The sequence below is a fragment of the Dysidea avara genome, chromosome 8, assembly GCF_963678975.1.
Source record: "Dysidea avara chromosome 8, odDysAvar1.4, whole genome shotgun sequence".
Taxonomy (NCBI): Eukaryota; Metazoa; Porifera; class Demospongiae; order Dictyoceratida; family Dysideidae; genus Dysidea; species Dysidea avara.
Genome location: NC_089279.1, coordinates 26,709,509 through 26,736,727, shown reverse-complemented (window position 1 = coordinate 26,736,727; position 27,219 = coordinate 26,709,509). Strand labels below are relative to the sequence as shown.

General features: G+C 38.4%; 1 protein-coding gene and 3 long non-coding RNA genes across 7 annotated transcripts; 3 read left to right on the top strand and 1 right to left on the bottom strand.

The window, feature by feature from the left end:
* The first annotated feature begins 2,741 nt into the window (after window positions 1–2,741).
* On the top strand, window positions 2,742–4,331 carry LOC136263401 (uncharacterized). 4 transcript variants are annotated; one of them, XR_010704627.1, is made up of 8 exons: window positions 2,742–2,953; window positions 3,006–3,072; window positions 3,120–3,231; window positions 3,280–3,380; window positions 3,430–3,663; window positions 3,719–3,773; window positions 3,834–3,892; window positions 3,949–4,331. It is a non-coding gene; the product is annotated as an uncharacterized lncRNA (long non-coding RNA). The 4 variants fall into 4 exon arrangements; XR_010704626.1 differs by having other exon boundaries at window positions 2,742–3,072; window positions 3,719–3,783; XR_010704625.1 differs by having other exon boundaries at window positions 2,743–3,072; window positions 3,719–3,779.
* A 6,647-nt stretch (window positions 4,332–10,978) lies between these two features.
* LOC136263841 (uncharacterized) lies at window positions 10,979–12,038 on the top strand. The gene is made up of 7 exons (XR_010704813.1): window positions 10,979–11,067; window positions 11,136–11,199; window positions 11,245–11,380; window positions 11,427–11,477; window positions 11,537–11,621; window positions 11,675–11,814; window positions 11,869–12,038. It is a non-coding gene; the product is annotated as an uncharacterized lncRNA (long non-coding RNA).
* Window positions 12,039–15,290: 3,252 nt separating this feature from the next.
* Window positions 15,291–21,314, bottom strand: LOC136265004 (uncharacterized). Its single transcript, XM_066059766.1, has 3 exons — window positions 21,177–21,314; window positions 15,988–16,744; window positions 15,291–15,736 (listed from the first exon to the last, which is right to left on the bottom strand). Exons 1-3 carry the CDS (start codon window positions 21,285–21,287, stop codon window positions 15,363–15,365), a joined length of 1,242 nt encoding a protein of 413 aa, XP_065915838.1. The 5' UTR covers window positions 21,288–21,314; the 3' UTR covers window positions 15,291–15,362.
* Window positions 21,315–25,832: 4,518 nt separating this feature from the next.
* LOC136262728 (uncharacterized) lies at window positions 25,833–26,169 on the top strand. Its single transcript, XR_010704290.1, has 3 exons — window positions 25,833–25,912; window positions 25,961–26,038; window positions 26,088–26,169. It is a non-coding gene; the product is annotated as an uncharacterized lncRNA (long non-coding RNA).
* Window positions 26,170–27,219: the final 1,050 nt, after the last annotated feature.

Genomic DNA, 27,219 nt, shown 5'->3' with positions numbered 1-27,219 from the left:
ATAAATGGTGTGATACAAAATTATGGATACTTTATCCCATTATAAGTTCTGCAGAGGTTGCTAGTTATGAAACAGCGTGCAAAGGAAAGAGGGAAATCATTTTGTTAAATCTTGACATGCATACAGTTTGTGTGATTGAAATAGAACATTAAACAAGCCATGCAGCACAAGAAGCCATTGATGTTTGGACCTCAGCAAAATTAAAAAATGAAGGAATCAATTGCAATCCTGTAGTGTTTGGTAGAAAGATATCAGTCAGTTAGTCAGTTAGTCTGGTACACTGAACCACGATGTGCACAGTGCCCTTCCATATTAAGTTGCTTGCTGTTAATATCCTTGTATATAGGTACAGTATGTATGTAAGGTGCAACAGCAGTCTGTGTTCCACTATTGGGGCGGAATGTGTGCTGCAAACCCTAAGGTTTTGCAGTACACATTCCTTAGCCATGTATGCACTGACTAGTGGATTGAGGATTCTACATTGATTTTTAAAAGCACAAAGCGAGAAGTTTTACTGGGATATGCTAAAAAGCCATTGTAACAAGTGGCTATATCTAGCAAATATGTATAATATTGAGAGTTGACATGTAGTTATGAATTTTGTAATGTATTGTGGGGTTTAGTATGTACATTCACCCACAATGTCTGTGCACATATTATGTGAACATTCCCTGCAAAACCTCTAACGTGCATGTTATTTCCTACCAATACAACTGGAAGACGAAACATAAATAAAATCTGCACTATACATAATTCCTCCCATGCATGTTTTTGGTAATAAGCTGATCGTTTTCCAGAGTAGTATATGTGACCGAATTTGACAAAACAAGGCTTCCACACACATCCAATTTTCTGACTTTAACCAGCTGTAATTTGACTACTCAGCAAGCTATTGGCTTCAACTTTTCACATAGTCCTTCCATAGCATAGTACAATACCAGGTCAAACTTTGAGACTAATGGCTTACTGCTACATCACGTTATGGTACTTCAAAGTCATAAAAGTGGATGTGTGTGGAAGCCTTGTTTTGTAAAATTCGGTCACATATATTCATTGCTAGATATGCACAAGCAAGTGTAAGGAGAGTAATTCTGTTGTGTTAGTGTACTATAGCTATATTCCTGGACCAAGAATAATTAATGTTGGTCATTTCATTCTATGTGAATCACTACAGGATATTTGTATGCACTTGTTAGTAACATGGGATTACGTTAGTTGACTAAAACACGTTGAGAACAATTTTTGATGTATACTGTCCAATGGTTTCATTGCACAGTGACAGAAACAAGGTAATGTTGGCCTATAGCCAAATGTAGTCTTACACCCCTTACAGTTTGTGTGGTAATAAACCATCTGGTCATTGTTGTACATTCTGTGACCACTGCCCATGCAAATGTTGGCAGACCCACTGTGCACTATATGATGACAAATATTCTTCACATTCTAAATGCAACAAACTATATAGTTAACAATCTGTTTGTACAAAGTTTGAAAATGCTATGGGAATACTTGATTTCCCTACACAGAGCTTTCAAAAGTGCTGGCAAAGGAAGGTGTTTATGGTTTGTTAAATAGCTGTACTGTCAACAATGACTAATACATTACCAAGCTGATCACACAAGATGGCTGACAAGATTAGTACAATATTTTTTAGCACACAACAATATGGTAATGTAATATTCCAAGTCAAAGGATCTGCAACAAGATATCAAACATTATATCTAGCAAGATACCAAACATGGCAATGATATAAAACCTAAATATTCAGAAAAGTTGGACCACAAGACGTTCAGTATTTGGAAATTCTTCAGAAAGTAAAATTTCACACCTCAAATCTCTATAAACTGTACAAGAGTCACAAGAACACAGGGCATAGCACACACGATGCTGCATATATGGAAGCATGTAGCTATACAAGAAATATACAAGATTTCAGATCGGAATTTCAACAACATTTCAAAGCTGTGTGAAATTTCAAAGAAGTTGTAGACCATTCATTCCAGGTGTTCACAGAAGTATTATGCATGGCACTCCCATCTGGCATGCAAAAACTAAGCAAAATATTAGATAGCTAATTCTCTTGTTCAGACATTATGGTTTAGGACAACCACTGTTGAGCTTGGTGATGTATTTCATGATAAACTGAGTCACCCAGAGAGGGGGGAAACTGGGGCAGGTCTCAACTTGTTTGAGGTGTGTACTGTTGGGTCCGTATTGCTTCTGGGCAGTCCTGATGGCAAACGTTTATCTGCATTCAGGTAGCCACAATGATCATGATGAAAATTCTTAAAATACTGTGTGAATACTGCATAGCTATACCTGTAGTAAACTTCTTTGTGATGCATTTATCATTCTTAGTGGTAGTCTCTGCTCTGTATATAAGCTCTGTGCAAGCGACTTCCAAGTGGTTGCTATGCTGATAAGTAAAGCATACAGGACATCCAACTTGAGGACATCTGACACTCGGAGATACTGTACGACACGCTACATTATATATCGCACTATCCCTCGGCTTACGACGAAGTTAGATATATGGTCAGGGAACAGACGCAAAGATGTTTAAGCAGTCATCAAATTAGACCAGGTTAAACGTTCCATCCAAAAAGTTCTATTTAATTATCACCATATCACTCACGTGAGGATGTCATAACTATAAGTACGTTCGCGTTGAGCTGAATCCTGAGTTGTTGATTAAGAAGCCATACAAGATCAAAGGCTTTAAACATAATGTATATGACGCATTTATTCGTAAGCCCATGTTACGGGCGCGCACTTAATTGTTGAGAATATGGCGTCCATGTACCGTCAGCGAGTGCGGAGTGAAACCCTTTTGGGAAGACGTTAAACAGCCAAACGAAGTATCTACTTATGAAACTATGGGAGTACTTTAAGCAAGAAGCGAAGAAATGTAAAATTTCTATCAACATCACGGAGAGAATCTCGAAGGCCACCGGTATTGTATCATGCCTTCTTTGCTGGGTTTTGGCATACATTACGCCACGCAGGGATTTCAAGGACATCCATTAGAATGGAGTACCGCAAGAAAGGCGATTTATTTACGCCAAGAAAAAGGTACAAAATGCACTTTGCACAAGCCCGCTCAATTCTGTAATCGTCAGGTACAAATGTTCACGAGTCCTTGTTGATACAGACAGTTTTAACCCAGATACTATCAGACAAGATCCATTCATTGTACGGAAGGGAGGAAATCTATCGCTCTCAAAGATTTTGGTAAGTTAAATTTTGAAACCTGGAACTTTGTCACTTACTCCGTCTTAGGCCAAACTTAAGAATGATGGTGTTTTCTCTGGGGGTAGAACATTGCTTTAAAGAGTGTTGAGTGATATGGGATTTAAGTACAAGACGATTAATGACAAGAGGTTAGCATTGAAACTGTTTGTACTTTAATTTCACTACACGTATGTGCAGGGTATGCTATGAGCAGCCCTGCACAGTCTATCAGTATCATAAATATTAAAGACGAACGAGGTGCAACAGAACTGAAGGAAGACCAGTTGTGTATTTGGATGAGACTTGGGTAATGAAGAACTTCTAGAGCAATTCCTCATCCAAATCGGCAGTGATAGTGAAGATGGTGGTATTAATGAATTGTCCACTAGCAGCAGCGGGTCCAAGTCTTCTTCTGGGCTCACTTCATCTGATGTAAGATTGTTTGATATTTGCAGCATTGGTGTTATAACTTGATTTTGTTCCCCAGGAGTCATCAGGTAGCTGGGATTAAACTCTGTGAAGTACATAAAAATACAGATGAAGTACGTGTAAGTGTGTGCACTTTAATAAAAAATATCATTGCTTTATTGTGCTATCCAAAGTTGAACATACCATCCCTTGTATATTTAATCAGTGCAGGAGTGTTTGGAAGTCACTACAGGTACTATCAGCCCAAATTCATACAAACAGTATTATTTCATTTGTTGAAACTTTTAGAGTTTTTTGGGAATGTAACTTCAAAAACAAAATGCTGGCTGGAAAAACTGTGTACATGTGTGGCGAAGTGATGAGAAAAGTATTAAAATGACAAATTGACTAAATGGGAACAGAAGACGATAGTCAGCTGTGGTGAATGTGAAGTAAAATACATGTTGTTTGGCTCACTTGCAGGAACACCAATGCTACATAACGGATTTTGAGCTGTTATAATTTGGTTTTTTTCTCTTTTGAGGCTGAAGAAGTTTTTACCTGAATATAAGCAGGCCACTTATCTTCTAAATACAGTGCAACAGTGGCTCTTCTACTTATGCAACTCTGTTTTACACACACAAAATCTGTTTTATTTTTCTTGTAAAAGTGTATTACAGCCTCTTACATAAGGGATGGTGAAATCATGCGTGTTGAGGGCGGGTATGTGACGTCTGGCTTCGCCACAAACATGTGTCAACATGACCATCAAAGGGCCGCGCTTTAGAGGCTTCCCCATTGAAAATGTATGGCGAAACTTTACAGTGCCATAACGGGAGTGTCTTACATTCGAATGAAGCGCTTTTAATATATTTTTAGCGGATCGAGAAGCGCTACGTATCGAGCTATACAGGAGCCCCATGCAATGTAGCAATCGTAAGTTATTAATCGTTTTTGAGGGTTCAGCTCAACGCGAACGTACTATAGGCAACGGTACTTTGAGGCAGCTGCTTCTGTTAACAACCATTGAAGTTAAAAGTTTGTGTAGCTACCTACGCAAAGAGCGAGGCTAGTAAATGTCTGGTTGCTTCATGGCCGGTGGTGGTGAAAGACGGTGGGGTCTATTCTACGGAACGGAACGGAATGATGGACTAAACTGCGGAACGGAATGCTTTCTCAGATTGAAGCTTGCAGCTTACCATTGCTGTACAAGTTATCAGTGCAGGCAGGGCTGCCCAGAGAAATTAAGGGGCCCAGGGCAAAGAGTTAAAGTGGGGCCCTTCACCCAAGTTGTAAGGTGAAGACCAAAAAAAAAAAAAAAAAAAAAAAGGTCACAACCTGCTGGTAATGACAATAACTACCCAGCACCAACCATATCTCCTTATCTATAAGCTTGCTACACTGCTCCTCTGAAGAATACTGTGACTGCTCTATTAGAGTATTTAGATCTGACTGCTCTATTAGAGTATATCGATCTTTAAACAGGTATTCAGGGTGCCCTTCATGGGGCCTCCTGGGGCCCCTTTCAGGCTGGGGCCCGGGGCAAAATGCCCCAGTTGCCCCCCCCTGTGGGCGGCCCTGAGTGCAGGTAATCAAATGTTACCCCAAGAAAGATAAAACGAATTTAAGGATCGATTGTAGGTTCTTGTTGGCTGTCATTAGTAACGAAGTACTAATTGTGGGAATAGCTGACTCAGTGTGTTCATCTTCGGATATATCAAGTAGGGAACTAATGCATGACTTGTTTTTACTAGTATGTGAGTTATTTTTACTTACTTGACTTTAGAATGTACAGTCTGAGGCCCAGCCTTTTGTAATCGGCATAAATCAGTATGTGTATAGCTACACTACAAAGGAAACAAGTATGGTGACAAGCTGAATCAACTCAGTCTAAGCAGAATCTAAAGGAATTTTGTGCAGTGTGTGAGCAGCAAACATTCAGATACCTCAAGGAGGCTATATTGTGTGAACATCAATGATTCATTAAGAGAGTAGTGGACTATTGTCAGACATCTCAGCCTGAGTACTGAGTTGAATTCTGGATGGGGTCTATTTTACAGAATGGAATGCTTTCTGAATCAACTTGCAGCTTGGCTAGCTGCTATCATTGCTGAAATTGCATTTTATCAGTGGAACCTCCAGGAAAATGGAATAGGATAATTATAAAACATTAATTGATTGTTTAGGTAATCATGACTTTATTCAGTCTAATAAACAGATTATATGGTTGATTGAGTGAGGTATCACTTTCAGAATGTTCAGACGACCAGTGATGAGATGCATGGATTCATCGAATTTTTGTTGTGGTTGGAGACATTAAATATCCAAAAGCAAACTGACTGTATAATATTAATTCACTTTCTTTATATTTTCTCAATTTTGAGCCTGTATACAAATAATCAAGACACACGATAGTGTGTCGTGCGGCCCAAGAAGCCGGCGCGCCACACCGTGAGTATATTAACAGGAAGAAAGAAAACGCAATTTTCACACCTATGTAGCTCTGTGATCCCTTATCCGATTGGAACCAAAATTGCTGGAGACGTGCCGCCCAGTTAGGGTAGTCTACATACCAAATTTGAAGAAAATCGCTCCAGCCATTTCCGAGATACGAGCGAACAAAATTTCGTTTTAATTTCTTCGTTTTCTTCTTCTTCATCTTCTTCATTTCGCACACTTCGCAAAATTCGCCATAAAACACGAATGCGTGCTCGGATTTGGCTGAAATTTGGCATACTTAAAGGGGTCATTAAGGCGGATCTCCGTACCAACTTTGGTAGGAATCCGATGAACATTCACGGAGTTATGACCGATTATTTGCGTAAAATAAGGTCGAAGGTCTGTCACGCCTACAGGGTAAACGCCTTGGAGGAATCAGTTGAAAATTGATATGTAGATGGAGCAACCATCGTAGGAGAGCCTTTTTGTGGTTTGAAAGGAATCGGGATAAAGACCATGGAGATATGACACGAAACCCAACCTGTGTCAAAATTACTCGATCGATTTTTATGAATAAAAAAACTATTAGTTTTCGTATCTACCAGGCAAACCGCTTAGAGCAATGAACTGAAAATCAGTATGTAGCTGGAATAATCATCATAGAAAGTCCTTGCAGTAGTACAGAAGAATCGGATTACAAATCACTGAGTTATGATTCGAAAGGCATCTAGGTGCAGCAAATGCGAGATCGAGATACTCTAATAGAACAGTCACCCTAATAAAGCATTCAGCAGCATTTATAATTTACTCAGTTATATTACATTGTAAGTTATTCTGTAGGGAATTTAGCTACAAACAAGTCACCCTGTAGTCAGATCAGCTAGAAGAAGGTACCTAATAGGGAGTTCAGCTACAAATAAACCATCATGTAGAGAGTTCAGCTCAAATAAATTACCCTGTAGAGAATTCAGCTACAAACAAATTGCCCTGTAGAGAGATCAGCTAGAAGAAGTTACCTTGTAGAGAGTTCAGTTACAAAGAAACAATCATGCAAAGAGTTTAGCTACAAACAAATCACCCAGTAAAAAGTTCCGCTATAAACAGATCACACTGTAGAGAGTTCAGTTAGAAACAAGTCATCCTGTAGAGAGATCAGCTAGAAGAAGTCACCTTGTAGAGAGTTCAGTTACAAAGAAACAATCATGCAAAGAGTTTAGCTACAAACAAATCACCCAGTAGAAAGTTCAGCTACAAACAAGTCACCCTGTAGAGAGATCAGCTAGAAACAAGTCATCCTGTAGAGAGTTCAGCTAGAAGAAGTTACGTTGTACAGAGTTCAGCTACAAAGAAACTACCATGTAGAGAGTTCAGCTGCAAATAAATCGCCCTGTAGAGAATTCAGCTACAAACAAATCACCCTGTAGAAAGATCAGCTAGAAGAAGTTACCTTGTAGAGAGTTCAGCTACAAACAAATCACCCTGTAGAGAGTTCAGCTACAAAGAAACTACCATATAGAGAGTTCAGCTGCAAACAAATCGCCCTGTAGAGAATTCAGCTACAAACAAATCACCCTGTAGAAAAGTAGATCAGCTAGAAGAAGTTACCTTGTAGAGAGTTCAGCTACAAACAAATCACCCTGTAGAGAGTTCAGCTACAAACAAGTCACCATGTAGAGAGTTCAGCTAGAAGAAGTTACATTGTAGAGAGTTCAGCTACAAAGAAACTACCATGTAGAGAGTTCAGCTGCAAACAAATCGCCCTGTAGAGAATTCAGCTACAAACAAATTACCCTGTAAAAAGATCAGCTAGAAGAAGTTACCTTGTAGAGAGTTCAGCTACAAACAAATCACCCTGTAGAGAGTTCAACTACAAACAAGTCACCCTGTAGAGAGATCAACTAGAAACAAGTCATCCTGTAGAGAGTTCAGCTAGAAGAAGTTACATTGTAGAGAGTTCAGCTACAAAGAAACTACCATGTAGAGAGTTCAGCTACAAAGAAACTACCATGTAGAGAGTTCAGCTGCAAACAAATCGCCCTGTAGAGAATTCAGCTACAAACAAATCACCCTGTAGAAAGTTCAGCTACAAACAAGTAACCCTGTAGAGAGATCAGCTAGAAACAAGTCATCCTGTAGAGAGTTCAGCTAGAAGAAGTTACGTTGTAGAGAGTTCAACTACAAAGAACTACCATGTAGAGAGTTCAGCTGCAAATAAATCATCCTGTAGAGAATTCAGCTACAAACAAATCACCCTGTAGAAAGATCAGCTAGAAGACGTTACCTTGTAGAGAGTTCAGCTACAAACAAATCACCCTGTAGAGAGTTCAGCTACAAACAAGTCACCATGTAGAGAGTTCAGCTAGAAGAAGTTACATTGTAGAGAGTTCAGCTACAAAGAAACCACCATGTAGAGAGTTCAGCTGCAAACAAATCGCACTGTAGAGAATTCAGCTACAAACAAATTACCCTGTAAAAAGATCAGCTAGAAGAAGTTACCTTGTAGAGAGTTCAGCTACAAACAAATCACCATGTAGAGAGTTCAGCTAGAAACAAGTCACCCTGTAGAGAGATCAACTAGAAACAAGCCACCCGTAGAGAGTTCAGCTAGAATAAGTTACACTGTAGAGAGTTCGGCTACAAAGAAATTACCATGTAGAGAGTTCAGCTGCAAACAAATTGCCCTGTAGAGAATTCAGCTACAAACAAATCACCCTGTAGAAAGATCAGCCAGAAGAAGTTACCTTGTAGAGAGTTCAGCTACAAACAAATCACCTTGTAGAGAGTTCAGCTACAAACAAGTCACCCTGTAGAGAGATCAGCTAGAAACAAGCCACCCGTAGAGAGTTTAGCTAGAAGAAGTTACATTGTAGAGAGTTCAGCAGTTTAGCTGCAAACAAATCGCCCTGTAGAGAATTCAGCTACAAACAAATCACCCTGTAGAAAGATCAGCTAGAAGAAGTTACCTTGTAGAGAGTTCAGCTACAAACAAATCACCCTGTAGAGAGTTCAGCTACAAACAAGTCATCCGGTAGAGGGATCAGCTAGAAGGATCACCTTGCAGAGAGGTCAGCTACAAAGAAATCATCCTGTTTCATCTTTTCTTCTTCCTGTAGTAAAGAAAAAAATGGCAGGTTAAAAAGCCCTAAAGCCGGCCATAGGCCGGCTTTGGGGTATACAAATGCAAAAAAAAGAGAAATCTAATCCAAAACAGCCAAGCTGTAAAAAAAGAGTGCGGCCCTGAGAAAGGCTATGGTGAAAAAAGATGTGAAATCCAAGGTGGCGACCAAGAAATGGCTGTGATGGTAGGTTAATGGTAAAAATTTTAATAACAACAATTCAGTGAATTTAGTGCCGCTTGGTCTTGGCACAAAATTCACCTGAATTGTCGTTATTAAAATTTTTACCATTAACCTACCATCACAGCCATTTCTTGGCCGCCACCTTGGATTTCACATCTTTTTTCACCATAGCCTTTCTCAGGGCCGCACTCTTTTTTTACAGCTTGGCTGTTTTAGATTAGATTGAATTTCCTTGTCAATAGAAATCCTAGAATAAGATGGGAGAGAAACTTATCTTTGTTTACCTATACTGTACAACCAAGAGTTCGTAATACTGATTTGTATGGGGGAGAGTGTCTAACTCTCAGTATGGCCTGTACAAACACCCTGCGTAAAGTTCACCTTTCATCAAATCAACACCTTTACTGGGGGATAGAAAACTGTTGATTAGTGTTGCTGAAGAAGGTAAAGCCTTTGTTCTGAAATAAGGCCGAGGTGTTACTTTAAGCAGGGTGTTTGGTGAATGCGTTCAAGTTAGAAACTCTCCACCTTATGAACTCTTGGTACAACTTCAAAGGAAAATGAAGAAAACATACAGATGAATCAATAAAATCACTACAGTAAGGTGAATTACAGACTAGTGAGATCTTGGTTAATTAATGACAGTGGTTGGAGATTAAGTGTGGTAGCTTCTTGTTCTTGAATATATTGCAAAGTGGAAGTACAAATCAAAATGGGATATCAATTTCATTATGAAAAATTTGTATACATAAATAATCTAGCATTATTATTTCATTTGTCCTCCACTTAAACATGCTACAACAGTACTAGTGTCAGTACATTGTCAGTGAGTCTACCTTGAAATCTTAACTCTAGAGTAGATCCAACACAGGACAGCCCGCACTAACAAATACATGTGATTCCATTGTAATTTCATGGACCAGCTGGACTGGGAATCACTTGAAAATAGACAAACAAATTTAACCTGTTTTGTTTAAAGTGAAGCATGTGAAATGTTACACTTAAGAAATCCTAGGATTCTTAGGTGGTACGTAATTAATGTGTGTTCCATTTCAGGTCTGACTAGATACATTGAAATTACACACACATCCTGGTCCAAATCACGTTTGCCTGGTGGCTACGGGCATGGTTTCACATGTGGCTTATAATAGAGATTTGGCTGATCTTGGAGTTTTGGCATTTAGCCTGATTCAAGGCTAGCAGTCAGACACATCCTTGAATTGTGCAACAGATAAAATTAGCTCACTATTGGATACAGCATTAGTCCACTGCACCAGCTGTTAATATATAAATAACTCCATGCATACACTTCAGTGATGTTTGCAGAATATACCCTCCTTGCGGTCTGCCAAAATATTTGCTCCTCACACACTGCACAAAATTCTTCAAGTTTTAATTCTTCTGGCTCTTTCCTGTTATCAGTATCTTCCTGCTTGCTTTATTTATACACTGACTTATGACTTGAAAGACCGGCCCAGACTGTTTTCTAAAGTCTAAATAAGAAAAACAGCTCACATAAAGTTCCCTTCCGTATGGATGAACATCACTGATACAGCTCATCCCACAATAATACTTCGTTACTAATGACAACCAACAAAAACCCACAATCGATCCGTTAATTCTTTTTATCTTATGTTTAATCACCCACTGGAGATACCACTACTAACTTATAAGGGAAGTTTCAGCAATGGTAAGTTGCAAGCTTCAATTTTAGAAAGCGTTCCGTTCCGTGGTTTAGTCCATCATTCCGTTCCGTAGAATAGTCCCCACCGTGAAAGACGGTCGGAGTTACGCCGGCATAGACTAATGAATACCAGCTGGGGTTTGTTCACTGTTTCCTGTAATCGTTTAACTGTTACCTTTGTAGGCAACTACGGACTTTATTTATCGTCCATGTGCTGATGGCTCGTTTGTGCTAGTGCCCACTATGCCAAAGCCGATTATATGCCTAAGTCGCCATTCACATTTGCTGGGCTCCGCCGGCTCGGCGTGATGGATGACAGGTTGGTAACACTGTGCTACTTGCTTTAGCTTATAGTTTTCATGTAGACAAGGTGGCAGAGAAGCAGCAGTAGACAGAAGTGACAGGATAGAGTGATGGTAATACAAAAGTCTCTCTGAGGCCGAGTTAATCAATGGTCTTACTCTATACTTTGTAGATCCAGTGACGTTGACATAGCATGCAGTGATAGACTGATACAAGTATGTACTGCTACAGAAATGATGGTCAGACTACCAAACATGGTAGAAATTGTAAAATATAATAATGTGTATGTATTCTCAACTTGAATTCACAGTCGGAACACTATAACTGATTTGGTGCAGTCATATAGACATTATTGAGGTATGTCCATATGTATGTACTGTACAATATATAAAATACTTATTGACGGAATTATACGTTGCTGCTGAAGGATGTTTATTACTGACAACTGTGGTAAGAACATTCTTTATTGGTTTCATTTGTTTACAGTATCATACTACCCTATAGACTTGCAACATTGGTTACAGAAATAGGAGAAACTGATGGTTGCAGTTCCCATGGTTACCGTTCATCTTCACTACATTATTGATTTCTGCTGGATTAACAAGACTTGAAACCCTGGAACAATAATTGTAATTGATGATATTTCAAAATGTACATTTCTAATTGTAACAGTATTTAAATGGATACAGATCATACCACAATAACGGTGTGCAATACATATATTAGGTAAAATGGTCAGTAATACACACAGAGAATGGTGTGCTCGGTGCGAGGAGGCATATCATACACACTTTGGTGTGATATGCAGCCAACTGTTTTAACAGTGCACTAGCTTGTATTTTCTCAGATTGTAGTGACAAGGTGTACGGACCAATTACCAAAAAACCGTGGCTATCTTATCATTTTCCACTTACATCATCATCAGAAGTCTTGGAACTTTGGCTGCAGATGAAAAGTCAGTAAGTGAATCTGTGTCAGATATAGATGTTTGTATGAAAAAGTATACCCATTCACATGTTCTGGTCTAAATTACTGAATTTATGTACAGTGAAATATATGAAGAAGTTTGCTGCATGGGATGGACATTATTTTGTTTAATCACAGAACACTGTCATTTTCACAAACTAACCTGCAGAACTAATTCACAGTGCTTTTGTTCAATTGTAACACTAATGTAGTGAAGGTTAATAATGGCTATCAAGACATCAAAATAGATGAGAGCGTTCCTTTCCAAACATCTGGCATTCAATTCGCCATAGAAAAAGTAAGTGATTTTCAATCTTAAAATGACGAGCTTAAATTTCCCTCTGATTTCCTTCTACTATAGCTCATCTTAATCACTATTCACTGCTATTTCCAAATCTGGTTTGGAATCTGAGGTATCTATCACGTGTCATGGGTTATTACACCTTTTATTGCATGTCCCCAAAACACTCAATACAAAATGTATGGGGGAATTTGCTACACCCGGTCAATTTAGGCCATTTTGACAAGCCAAAATTTCCATGAATTGGAGGCATCATTGTACTCGCAGAGAGTTGCTCTACATGTATCAAATTCAGAAAGTTGCTAAACAGACTTGAGGTAGGTGGTACACGATAATTAATTTAATTTTTAATGATTTTTCAATTGAAATGTATTGGACATGCTGTTCCAGCTGGCATTTTTGCCATGAACAAAAGTATAGCAAATGTCTGCAAACTTCTTGATATGCCTGTCTATTCAGGTCTCTGTGTAACAATGTCAACTGTTTAAATGAATAAAATCCCCAAATGTTTATTAAGTGATAAATTTAAGTGTATTGTATTTAATGCTCACCTATCTGTTTTTACAGGCAATCTAGTCATAGTGATTCACCCACTAACAGTGGATGTAGTTGTGATACTTACCTCTGGACCAGGTAGGATCTTTATTAGTATTGTGAACAGGGCCGCCCACAGGGGGGGGCAACTGGGGCATTTTGCCCCGGGTCCCAGTCTGAAAGGGGCCCCAGGAGGCCCCATGAAGGGCACCCTGAATACCTGTTTAAAAGATCGATATACTCTAATAGAGCAGTCAGATCTAAATATTCTAATAGAGCAGTCACAGTATTCTTCAGAGGAGCAGTGTAGCAAGCTTATAGATAAGGAGATGTGGTTGGTGATGGGTAGTTATTGTCATTGTCAGCAGGTTGTGACCTTTTTTTTTTTTTTGTCTTCAACTTACAACTTGGGTGAAGGGCCCCACTTTAACTCTTTGCCCTGGGCCCCTTAATTTCTCTGGGCGGCTCTGATTGTGAATTTCATACGATTGGTCTCTTGTGTTGTCAGATTACCAAGCAAGTTGTGTTTTGTGGTGACCACAAACCCAGCCCTAGGCCTAGTGATAGCTAATTGGCCAGTTGTCTGATTAGCAGCTTTGACTTCAGGTTTGTGCACAAGTTCACAGCTTTATAAGTTGTACTTTTATGCACTAGTGTAACTTAATGTTATTTAAGATCAAGTATTGGTTGTAAAATGGGTTAAACAATATTGTCAGGTATTCACTTAGCTTAAAAGTGGGAATTGGTACAATTGCAATCCTGAATTTCCTGTTTAGCTAAGAAATATATTTACCATGTTGTACATTCTGTTTGGTGGCCACTTGTTGTTTGACAAGTCTCCTTGTGTTCATGTTTACGTACTTAGGCACCAAAACATATTTATGTTACCTCTGGTACACAGTGGCGGATCTAGAAATTTCAGAGGGGGTTTCAGATTCCACTCAACTTCAGCCTAGCTAAAAGTCAAAGACCAAAAAAAAAAAAAAGGTCACAACCTGCTGTAGAATGTCGTAATTGTGATTTCAAAGGCTAACGTATGAAGTTTTTCATTTTACACCCATACGATGACTTGTCAATAAATTTTGGGTGTGCTATTTCCAGAGGGGGTTTCAGCTGAAACCATTGCAACCCCCCTGTATCCGCCACTGGTACACGAGATTCACTTATAGCAGTTTCACACTTCCACAAAGCATCATCAGTTTAATGTGGAGTGTACTGGCTTTCATTATGTACGTAAACTAATGTAGGGCAACAAAGTATTGTCTGGAATGTGGTTTGTGACTGCATGTACATGGGTTTTCAGTGGTCATTCCACACAATTTACAAAATATTTCTTGTATCATAAGTGGTGCATGGCACTAAATGGAGTATTGACTAATGATTTATAGTGTCTGTACCTTCTTCACGCTTTCACACCTTGTTTTATAAGACATCTGCCGATTATAAACGCTTGCATGAGGCGTGGCACCAAATAGACTCTAAAAGATTTCTGCTCAAAACGCCTTCCCTAGGGAACTTACGGGTCTGCACGCTTTCACAACATGTTTGTCAGACATTAGGGCTTGTGTCCACATCGTGTCTTTAAAAGTTATTGTAGGGATTACAGGTTTGAATGGAGAAAATGCGCGTAGGACCAACCAGAATTAGATAATGTCAGGCCTAGATGGTCGGTACAGACACGGGTAAGATGACTGGTATAACGTGACAATACGTGTAACATAAGGTAGAGAAATAAAGTGAAATATATCTAAATACGGCTATATTCTTTATTTTAGCAAGGTCGCAAGAAAACGACGACGACTAAAGATTTTTTTATTACGTAACGCAACACAAATCCATTGAGAGATGTTGCGTAATCCAGGGCTAATATTGCGAAACCGACCCTACACGCAAATAACTCACAGTAGTGGCCGCGTCTTTTAATTGGGCGTGCGCTTCGTAGTTTCTTGGCCGCGCGCCTCACTACCGTGAGTCTTGACAATGAACCGCCTTCCCGCATGTATTTTTGAGGTCAAGGAATTTTCTTGGAGTGGCCTTAAGTTTCCGAATTGTCTGCTGTTTTTCAGAGCCACTAAAATTAATGAATTATTAATTAATGTAAACATCTTTTATAGTTGTAGGTATGTATACATGTATAACAGTTGGGTAACATACTTAATGTCAAAATAATAATTAGAAATGGCTAACTGTAGGTAAACTATTTAGTGATTGACAGAAGCCATTCATTAGCAGTCGCAATGTCCTGTAAAGTTTCGTTCCAGTTATCTTGTAGTATCCAGGTATTGTCTTTAGTCATTTGGGACTGTTTATCACTCCCAGTATTTTCAGCAACATAGGGATGCCATATGTAGCAGATTTCTTTTAAATCATTAGTGCAGTGACGACAAATCACATTATTTGGCAGCAGTGTAACTTGTAGTGACACAGGATTATTAGTGATTCCTTGATAATATTGATATATCTCAGCCTTTAATAACTTCCACTTTATCCTCATGTGATAGAATACATAATTCACAGCCACCTGATCATCAGTTTTTACATTTTTTATCTTCATCATATGCCAAAAATGCTCTGCAAATTAATAGACCAGCTAATTGTTAACCGTACATACCTATCTACACTGCAGTACTATAGAAATGAAGATTAACCACAATTGATTTCAGTTTTGGCTATCTTATGCATTGATTATACAATAGAGAACTGTACAATTAAAGTAGGAAGTTAGCTAGCTAGCTTTTCTTCAAAGAATAGTCAAAATTTTCAGTTTCTTACATGTATTTCTAGCACTGCATTGCACGTACAGGTAGTGTATGCAGGTTTACCTGTGGCGGGAGTGGCTCTGAATAAAGCTACACCCATACACAATGTTGTTTTCCATTTCTTTTGCAATTGCTTTGGATATGTACCAGATGATCCTATGATATCACTATTGTTAAAGTATTCTAGTAATGGTTGTATATCCTTCAAAACCAAAGCATCACTGTCAACTACTAGCACACTATATTTCCAGCTGTTTAGTAATCTGATCACTGTCATCCTTGTTATCCAAACATTAGAAAACCCTTTAGCTATAAAGCCAGGTTGCATAATGGAATGCTGTGGGATGAAAAGTGACTGAAAACCTTTATTAGTTAATGTTTGGTGGGTGGTAATATCAAGTGACAAGATCAAGATGTCCCTCACTGGTAGGGATCCTTGTAAAACAGCATGAGCAAGCCAGTTGGCTAGCACATTCAGATACTGCTTATTACATATTAGAAGTGTAATTTGTGGTCCTGCCAGCTGAGTTGCTTGTCGAAGATCTTGCACCCAACTACAGTTAGCTGTCACAGGCAGAGTATGTGAAGGAAACAAAGTTAACCAATCAGCACTTTGATTAACCATCACTGATGAAATGTTAATAGGTAAACTTTTAGGTTGAGTTGTTTGTAAAGCATCTGTTGTTGAAGCTTCACTTTCAACATGGCTCATTTCCACTGTTGTTGAGGCTTCAGTTTGATGATGGCTTATCTCCACTTGTGAATGATGTGATGATTTAATGACCAGTGGCAAACCATCAGCTATATCTGCCATTTTATGCTATAATTCAGAGAGTAAAAGTGACACTATTGCACTATGTAGGATTACATCAGTTTGTTTTATGTAGTTATATTAAGCATACACACAATATGGAAGATGAAAAAACATACTATAGGTTACTAGGTTGCTGAATGACTGGCTAAGTATGCTGAAGTTCCATGGCATCCTGTGCCATTGAGTGACCATAAGTAGTGTAATATTACTGCATGGAAGTTTTAGAAGTAAAAGTGTGGGACAAATTTAGGGGATGTATGTTACAGTGAACTCTTGCACAGGACCAACAAAGACAATTGTGATCTTATAAAGATAGTGTATACTTGTATTGTATTGTATTAATGTTTTACAGTGACCAGCACTGAAGGTCTGCAGCAACATGTGCATGCTGCAGCCTTAGGATGTGATGTTATTAATTTTATAGTGTCCAAATTATGATGCCTTATATATTGCATTACTGGTTCTGTGCTTATGGGAAACAATCTAGTGTCAAGAACTATGTGGGTTCAGCTTAGGCCAATCAAAACAAGATGCATTTTTGGATCAAATGATGGTTGACACATAGTGTTGTTGTTAATGGAACATATTCTACATACGGTTATCAGTAAACCTGGTATACCTCAAAGCACAATCTTGGGGCCACTTTTATTTATTATATATATACATCTGTCAACAATATTATTTAAGACATATCTTATAGTTTATAAGATTGCTTATATGTTATTTATTTACTTATTACTGTGTAGGACCCAATCAGAGTATAACACACAGATGCATTTATTTTATTATGCAGCAAATAATAATGATTTAATAATACTATGTTTACTGATGACTGTTCATTGTATTGTATGATTTCATGCAAGGAGGACATGGGCATGATTGATCTCTGCATGATTTGTGGCAAATGAGATACTTAATGTTTTACCCTGAAAAGTAAGCTATAGAATATTTCATCAATACATAAAAACTATAAGCATTAAGCATCCATACATATTTGGATATGGTATTCTAGCAAACCGCAATCTTCATACATGTTTAATTATGACTCCGTGTATTCACAGGCTTTACACCTGCCCACAGTTCCCTAGTGGGATAGATATATAGCATTCACAGAATAAATGATGTCTTTTATTATACAATATGACATATAGAGCAACCAGAACAGTAAAGTTCGTTAAACAAAATCAGAGCCCACTCTAGGCTCAAGAGACCAATGTGGGAATCCCCACTGTAATATTACTTTTGTGGAAAAAATTTGAAAGAGAGCTCTTTGATGAGTATTCAAAGACTATATATAATGACATGCACCATTGTATATAATGCCCTTTCACAAGACCATCCTGGTGTTCTCAAGCAGCAGCATGCTTCATTTGGTAATGGGTTACATACGGGTGATGTTTTCAATCCTGACTTCCAAAATGGCTGGCCAGATTTCTCTATACACAGCACTACTCATCCTATTTTTATTTTCTCTTCTGCTTCCTGTGCTGGGGTGACTGCTGCCACAGCTGGAGAGGTAGCCAAGCATTTGGCAGCTGTAGAGAAAATGGGATCTGATTTTATTCCCTTAGTAGTTGAGTGTTTGGCCTAAACTTGCAAGGAAGAATCTACTTCAGCAACTTTCTGTTGTTAAACAATGCCAGAATGATCTTGAGGTATCGAGAACTTCAGGGAATTGATATTGATGACAATCCCCTTTTCCTTGGTATTCCCCTGCTTGTAGTTGTAATAGTAGCATTTAGAGTAAGCAGACAGTTACGTAGTTTTATTAGTTGTTGTACTTATAGTCTATTTTGTTTTATTATAACTGATGTTTGGCATTGGAAATCCATTAAATATTTAGAAATCCTGAAATTGAAATCATTCACAAAATCAGACGTTTTCATTTCCATCTGCTCTCAACAAGTGCAAATGGATATAGCAGTATTATTACAAGTAGCTATAAGGAATTTTAAGTTTAATTGGGGATTATAGAAAAAAGTAGGGAAACAAGGAAGTCACCCCTGAGAAGTTTCCCACACCTGCAGATATACTAATGAACATTTAATCCCTACTTCAGTCTATACATGACTGAATTAGAGATTAAATGTTCACTAGTATATCTGCAAGTGTAGGAGACTTCCCAGGGGTGACTTCCCTTGTTTCCCTACTTTTTGCTATGATCCCCGTTCGAACTTAAAATCCCTACTTTTCCCTTATACTCACTTTTGTAACATTAATTATTATGACTGGTGAACTCACGCATACTGCATCAAAAGAAAGGATGGCACCAGGGTTAATGTTTTCATCTGAACATGCACCCCAGCTATCAATGACTGACTCGAAGGAGAGGTTTGATCCCTAGGCTTGTAGGCTTTGCTTAGATCTTATCTGTAGGGTTTATGTAAAAAAAAGTTTACTTCTTTAGAGACATAGAGGTGAAAGGGAGTACCATTAAGGCCGGTATAAAAATAATAATTTAACTCAAAGGTAAAGTGGTCATTATGCTTTGCTTTCAGCTATGTTCAGCCCATTACACAGCACTACAAACAAAGAACAGTCTGCAATCAATCCTGTCACCATGAAGAATATGGATAATTTGTGCACCCTGGCCAACTATCATGAATTACTGACTTGAAAGCGATGACCATGCATTAATAGCAGTATGCTTTGCTTTCAGCCTGTCACACAGCATTACAAATGAAGAACAATGAATGCCTCTGCAATCAACCCACTCGCCACAGAAAACATACAAATGTATGGAAACCATGCACTACGCTACTGTGAATCGACACTTTGGGTTGTCAGCATAAAGAAATGGGACACAAAGGAGGACAAAGGTAAGTCCATGATGCACACATTGTATGTACTGCGGTATACTAAAAGGCACGTCTTGGGACAAAGTGACATCGAACAGTGAAAAAATCAAGCCTGTAGCCTTAGCCATTATTGAGTTATGCTTGCCTGAAGGCATTAGGTATGACAGGCAAGCAGGAAGTTAGTCAGTAGAAAATTCCAATATATATTTTTAAAATTCTGTAACCATCTATTGAAGGCACTTTTGAGCTTGGTTATATCTAACCAATACTGCCAAGGCACCAGAATGGTATTGTGAAGCTGGTTTTAGGGTGATTTTTTGGCCAAAACCTCAAATCTCCATGATCCCTATAATATTACCGAACTGTGTGAAACTGCTAAATTGGAGTAGTACTTGTGCTCCTGTTGAGGTTATGTGGTTTACTGTTTGTGCAAAAGTACAAGTAAAAACATTTTGGTAAATAAAATTAATACTGTATTTAAAATACATATATACTGGACTCTTGTACATGATTTTGAGGATTTGTGGGCATTGGCGAATCCTCAGTATAAATCTATTAACGGTTTTATAGCTCCATACCCATTAATACAAGCACAAGAATTCATCACCACCATTCCTACTACTTCACAGATCTCAGAAATGGATATACGTCAGAAATATTGTTGCTTACTGTAAATTGTAATATATGCATGGGCACATCTAGCTCCCTGGGTGTAATCTACCTGGTATAGATAGCTATAATAAAACACTCGTATGAGCAAGGATGACTGCATGTATCCATGCTAGAGTTGAATACTATCAAGCAACACCATAAGTACTTCTATATTAATTAAATTGGCCATTGATATACCTATTCATGAACATTATAAATTTATATCAGTTATATAGATTCACAACTGCATAACCTCCTCTCGCTACTGTCATATTAGTAAACTACCCATTACTTTGGAATGCCATATCATATGGCTGTCACTCTACAGATTAAGAAGTTAAGTCTATTACACTTAGCTCTATTATCATATATGTGACCAGGCCTGTGAAAACAGGGCATGTGGACACAAACTACACCTTGTCACTCTACAGGTCATATCTCAGTACTGGAAAGGTATATTTCCATTCTGTAGCTTGCATCATGATACCAATTAAATGCTGACTAAGAGCTAAAAATTGCAGTGCCATAGCATAACGTTACAAAAAGTTATGAGTGATGAAACGTTGAAAAAGTAGGCAAAAATCATGTGCCCACATGTCCTATTTTTGCAGGCCTGGTCACATAATTATTATGTAGCCTTTTACTGCATGTTTTCTTTGTTTTGTCAGTAGCAAGCTAGATTCTTGTTCTGCTACTATATTATATTAATTTTGTTTTCGTAGTTATTCTTTGTTTTATTTATTTTTACAATGCTGTGCTTTATTTTAAAAGGAAAAATCATGACGCAAAAATGAATCAGATAAAGGAAAACTGCCATATGATCAAAAAATTTGATATAGTATATATATAGCTATTACTATGATGGCTTGTTTAGTAATAGCTAAAAGCTAATAGCTCAGAGTCTATGGCTACGCTAGCACAATCAATGACATAATTGTATATAGTATAGCAGTATATATAGCTAACTAATATCTATGGTACGTTCTTACCCACACTACTGGTGTATCCGTGAAGCTATAAACGACGCACATACCTATTGAACCAATAGAACTCGCTACTAGTATTAGAATGCAACGGAAAAGTCCAGCCTTTCTTTCCATTAGATAATTGGCTACAACTTAAAGCTTACGCAGTGGATAGACTCGAGCAACTGGATTCCAACACAAATCACTTGAATCTATCCCAATCATGCAAACAAAATGAAATGGAATGTGGACAAATCTTTTATAAGCCAGACTATTTCCATATATTTGTGGTAAATTATCTCACGTGCTGTTTTGGAATCAGTTTTAGTCTTGTGAGCGCATGCATTGTACAAGTCGGAAAACGTTTGCACAAGTACTGTTGCACTTTAACTGCATTTCTGGCGTATCACCAGTGATATGCTGATAATTGGCCTGGAATGTAGCAGAGTGCATAATAATTGGTAGTGGATACCGAACCGAAAGTCGGTTCCCGGGGTTCTCGGGGTCAGTTCAATAAGTCATGCATACCGGCTATTGAACCGACTGTAGAACTTAAACAGAAGGGTTTAATACCAGCTAAAACGAGAAAAAATCCCATTTGGGTCTCGAACCCTGGATTTTCAGTGTGTTGGACCAGTGTGTTAAAAGTGTGCTACCGCTGCTAGCTACCCACCTCCTCTACTTTTCTATCTGATAAATCTCTGCAGCTCGTAAAAACCCACATGGCTGTACGAGATTTCAAATCTTCAACATATCAAAGATTTTACGGCAAGATTTCAAGATTTCAGAGCAAAAAATTCGTTGTATCCGTATATCACGAGACGCTTAATGTTCGGAGATGTACGGAAACTTTTGCGAGTGAAAATTTCAATCTCTAGAAGCTATGCGAAAGTTCCGGGGCAAGCACAGGTAATGCTGAATATACAAAAGTATAAGTAAAATATGTGACCGGATCTTGGAAAACCTACCTTTTGGGCACAAGCGAACTTTTTGGGAAAACTCAAATGAAAATTTCATTAATATTTTTTAAATTAATTTATTTGCACATTTGGATAAAGCAACTATTAAACCTTCTTGCTGTGAAGTTTCACACCCATAGCTTCTTTTTCCTAGGAGATATGGATGATTATATCAGACCATGTAGTAATTTCATATGCGTGGGACAACAAGTAACTTACAAATTGGGTGATTTGTTCAGATGCTGGAATGGCTAAAACTTAGTCTTAGACAATGATACATGGCATTTAATTGCAGAAACGTACCAAGAATACTTCATTACACTATCAGAAATGTCTTTTAAAGTATTTTAGATGGTAAGAATGGAATTTTTAGTAAACAAAGTGATTTGTCACCATTTGTCAACCTTAATCACCCATAGAACTCAATACATTACCATAAAAGTTAGTTTGTAATGTACAGGACAGAAAATCGGCCATATCTCAGGAATGCTTAAAGATATTAAGCTGAAATTTTAACACAAGATAGATGAGCACCTAGTACCTCATTTAAATTATAAAACAGAAAATTGACCAATGTGCCAAAAAGGTAGGTTTTCCAAGATCAGGTCACATATGCGGAATTTCCTCAGATATTGGGCTCTGCAAGGGTTACAACAACTATCAGTTTTGTTACAACAACTATCAGTTTCTTTGTTACAACAACTATCAGTTTCTTTTGTTACAACAACTATCAGTTTCTTTTGTTACAACAACTATCATTTTCTTTATGGACAAACAATGCCCGTATGATTTTACGGTATTGGGCTTTGCAGTGTGAGGACTCTGATTTTCCTTTCCCCAAACCCCTGTTGTAATTAATTGTGTTTGTAGTTTAGTTGTAGAGTAATTTGTATTGTAACTGTATTATTTAAAAATAATATCACAATAATTACACTTTGAAAAAAAAAGGGGTTTGATGATGACAATTCCCTTTACCCTTAGTTAGTACAGGGCGGATAAGTTAGCTGGTAAGGGAGGGGCCCAAACAAGCTACTTTGTAGGTGGTTGGGGAGGGCCAGATTCTCTTTTTAGTTGCAGCAGCAAGTAATCACTTATTTAGTGTCTCACTGTTGATTTTTTTTCCATTTTGGCGGTTGTGAAGTCTTATATAAAAGCTGTTTAAAAGGCTATGAATGTCTTATACAACAACAGTACAGAGAAGAGCTGCAAGATGGACAATGTCGAATTATAACTGGTCAAGCTCAATTACTTCTATGCTGGAACTATTACAATGGCCCACTTTAGCTAACCACCCGTAGACACAAATCAAGACTACACATGCATGTGTGGGGAACCCCGGAGAAAAATATACCTGTTTTCAGTCTTAAGGCACTGTGCATGCTAGAGAAATTAATTTCAACCCAACAAACTATATATTTCTGAGATTGGCAATCAATACTCTATCGGTGGGGTCTAATCGACGGAACGGAACGGAACAACGCGGAACCATAGATATTGTACTCTAATATCTATGGCGGAACGGAATCAGGGGCTAAACCACGGAGCCACGGAACGGAACACTATCTTAACTCAAGGTGTGCAGCTTACTATTGCCCTACGACTTTATTAGCGGTGCCTCCAGGTGATCAAACTTATCACACAACCAGATCGAAATAGTTTACGGATTGATTGTGGGTTTATTTGCCATTAGTATATAACGAATTATCAATTGTGGGATTAGTTGTCTCAGTTCCTGGAATGTATCTGTAAGAGCCTTTTGTCTGCTGACGTGATATTTACTACCAATCAGTCTCAATTAGAATCATAAATGATGTATCCATAAAAAAGCAGAAAGAAACTGGTGACAAAAAGCCAATTCACTTGGAGATTTATAGTGCTGTGTGTAGAAGCTAACTTGTCTCAAAAGTATAATTAATGATTGGATGCTCCACCAGGCTGGGCTACCCTAACCAGATCTAACTGTCTCAACCTTATCAGCGGATCTTGAGCAACTAGCTTCAGCACACTGCAAAATCGAAAATTATATGAATATCAAGACTCTACCGTGAGTCGCGCGGCCAGTAAAGCAGAAACGCGCGCCGCAGACAATAAATGACGCGACCACTACGTGAGGATTTTACAGGAACGAACGTTGTCAAATTCGGCCTTCCTGTAACTCACCCGCCACTTACGCTATCCCTCTGAAACTCTAGAGTTGAACTCATCGTGTCACTAGTAACTACCACACAAGCAGTGAAGCAAATCCATGCCTATTGTTTCGTGATCGAGATTGCCGACATCAAAGGGGAAGTTTCCTTTTTCGGAGTGTCTATGTCCACCGGTGTACCGGTTATTCTTAGAGCCACGTACATATAATCATCTGCTGATGGGCCTGCACCTGTCATTTGATCACGTGATTAAACCATGCGTGTCGCAGACTCACCTCGTGTCGCAGACTCACCTCGTGTCGCAGACTCACCACGTGTCGATTTTCACGCATCATGGCAATTGGCGCCCAATTTGACACTTTTCAGCAGTGCTCCACACGTGTCATGGTGGTTGTCGCCTAATCGGACACTTTTCAGAGCTGTACTGAGAACTTGTAATGGAAGTTGGCACCCAATTCGACACTTTTGAACAGTTTCATACGGCATTGGACGATTTAAAGCGAAATGGTTACCATCCACTACGTGTGCATAACAGTCAGAGTGCCGAAGATTACAACAAGCAGAGGAAAAAGAAGATAATTACTGAACTTGCAGATGCTGAGAAAATAAAGTACACGTATTATAGCGTTGTGTGTGTACACTATGGAGACCCAAGAAGTCGTGGAAAGAACATTAGACCTAACCAGCGCACATTTGCTATGAACTGCAAGACAAAGATAACTGTATCTTATGACAGGTAAGCACTGCATTAATTCGCATACAGTGCTGTCATTTATGTGATCATTACTGCAGTCTTTATAAAAGTTGTGCGTACGTCATTGTCACCTTGAGCATACTCATCAAGTGAGTCCTGCAATATTTGCACATTATCCAGTCAATAGAAGGTTGACTGCAGCAGAAGAAGCCACAATTTCTGAGAGCTGACTGTGAGACCCAATACCAAACAAGTGAAAGAACTAGTTGAGAAGAAGTTTGGAAAATGTGTGACCCTCAAAGACATCAGTAACCTAAAGACAAAGGTAAAAGAGCAAACCCGGAAAGGTCTTGAGGAACCACAACTGCTACTCAGTACACTCCAAAATATTACCACTACCCAGGATGCCCAAGCAGGAATTGTGGTAAATGAGAACAGGGCCAGCAGAGAAGGGGGAGCAAGGGGGGCTACAGCCCCAGTGAAAAAATTTTGGAGGGGCTTAGCCCCCCTAAAATTATTCAATAGCATTATTCGAGATACTCTAATAGAGCAGTCAAGATCAAGATACTCTAATAGAGCAGTCACAGTATTCTTTGAGGAGCAGTGTAGTAAGCTGTAGGTAATGACCTTTTTTATCATGCTAGACCCCCAGCCCCCCCCCCCCCCCCCCCCCTAAATATAGGTGTCTCTGCCATCTCTGAATGAGAATAATATCCTTGAAATTTGTTATTTGCAGACAAATCACATGACTAAACTATTTGATAGGTTCCCGGAAATCATGTTCATCGATGGCACCTACAATATAAATGGTCATGGAATGCCATTGTACTGCCTGGTAATGTTATATAACAGAACTTGATCATTATAAATTGTCCCTTACAGGAATCAACAAAGCTCTCGTCCTGCATTTAGTGGTGACATCACTACACTGGAATGTGTTAGTATAGCTAATGGACCTAGGTATTGTTATGTTAACAGAACTTCATCATTATAAATTGTCCCTTATAGGAATGAACCAAGCTCTCGTCCTGCATTTAGTGATGACATCACTACACTGGAATGTGTTAGTACAGCTAATGTACCTAGGTATTGTAATGTTAACAGAACTTCATCATTATAAATTGTCCCTTACAAGAATGAACCAAGCTCTCGTCCTGCATTTAATGGTGACATCACTACACTGGAATGTGTTAGTACAACTAATGGACCTAGGTATGGTAATGTTAACAGAACTTGATCATTATAAATTGACCCTTATAGGAATGAACCAAGCTCTCGTCCTGCATTTAATGGTGACATCACTACACTAGAATGTGTTAGTACAGCTAATGGACCTAGGTATGGTAATGTTAACAGAACTTGATCATTATAAATTGACCCTTATAGGAATGAACCAAGCTCTCATCCTACATACAATAACCATAGCAGTGCTAATACATGCCAAAGTACTAATGTAAGTCAGTTAGTGTAGCACACCCTCAGTTCTCAGTACACATTGAATGCACACCAGAGGAAGTTGGACACGTTCATGTAAGCTGTACATTTTCATTGGAAAACCTTTGTTTCAAGACAATTTGTATTAAAACTATAGTGCAATTGAAAGTTTATGTATTCCTAAATCTAATAGCATGGTGAACCCCAGTGAACCCCGCTGATTTGGCTGGTGACAAAGCCAAAGTTTGAAGCGCCAATATAAAGAATTGCGCAAAATCTGTTTTTATGAACAGTGTAATGCAGCGAAGGATCATTGTTTCATTGTTGAAAAACGTACGTGACAAATCTGGTGAAAATTGTATGGATTAAACTGCAATTTATTAATTTCACTCAAAATCTCGAGTGCTTTATGAAAACAAAGTACATAGCCTTGAAGCCTAATTGAAGGATGATCTGATTATCTAATTAACCCCATCGTTTTTCAGTTTAGTATTGCGACTATTGAGGATCACGTGAAATACTAGTGCAAAGAATGCAATTAAGAGCAATATATTTAAGTAGTGCTTAATGCGCGTCCAACTTCCTCTGAATGCACACATTATGAATTTTTTCCATATGTAAATTGTAGACACCAGTCTGGTCATAAGGTGCATGCAGTTATCATTTTCAGAGGAGCTTTTTGTATGTTTATCACGTTCTTATGCATTACCTTGCCCAGAGTTTCTGTTAGTAGAACAGTATTTGCATCCATATTGTTCTGCTAGCTTTTTAAATAGCCGACTTATTCTAATAGTCTGTCTTGATAACTAAAAGGTGATGGCAGTGAGTTAGGT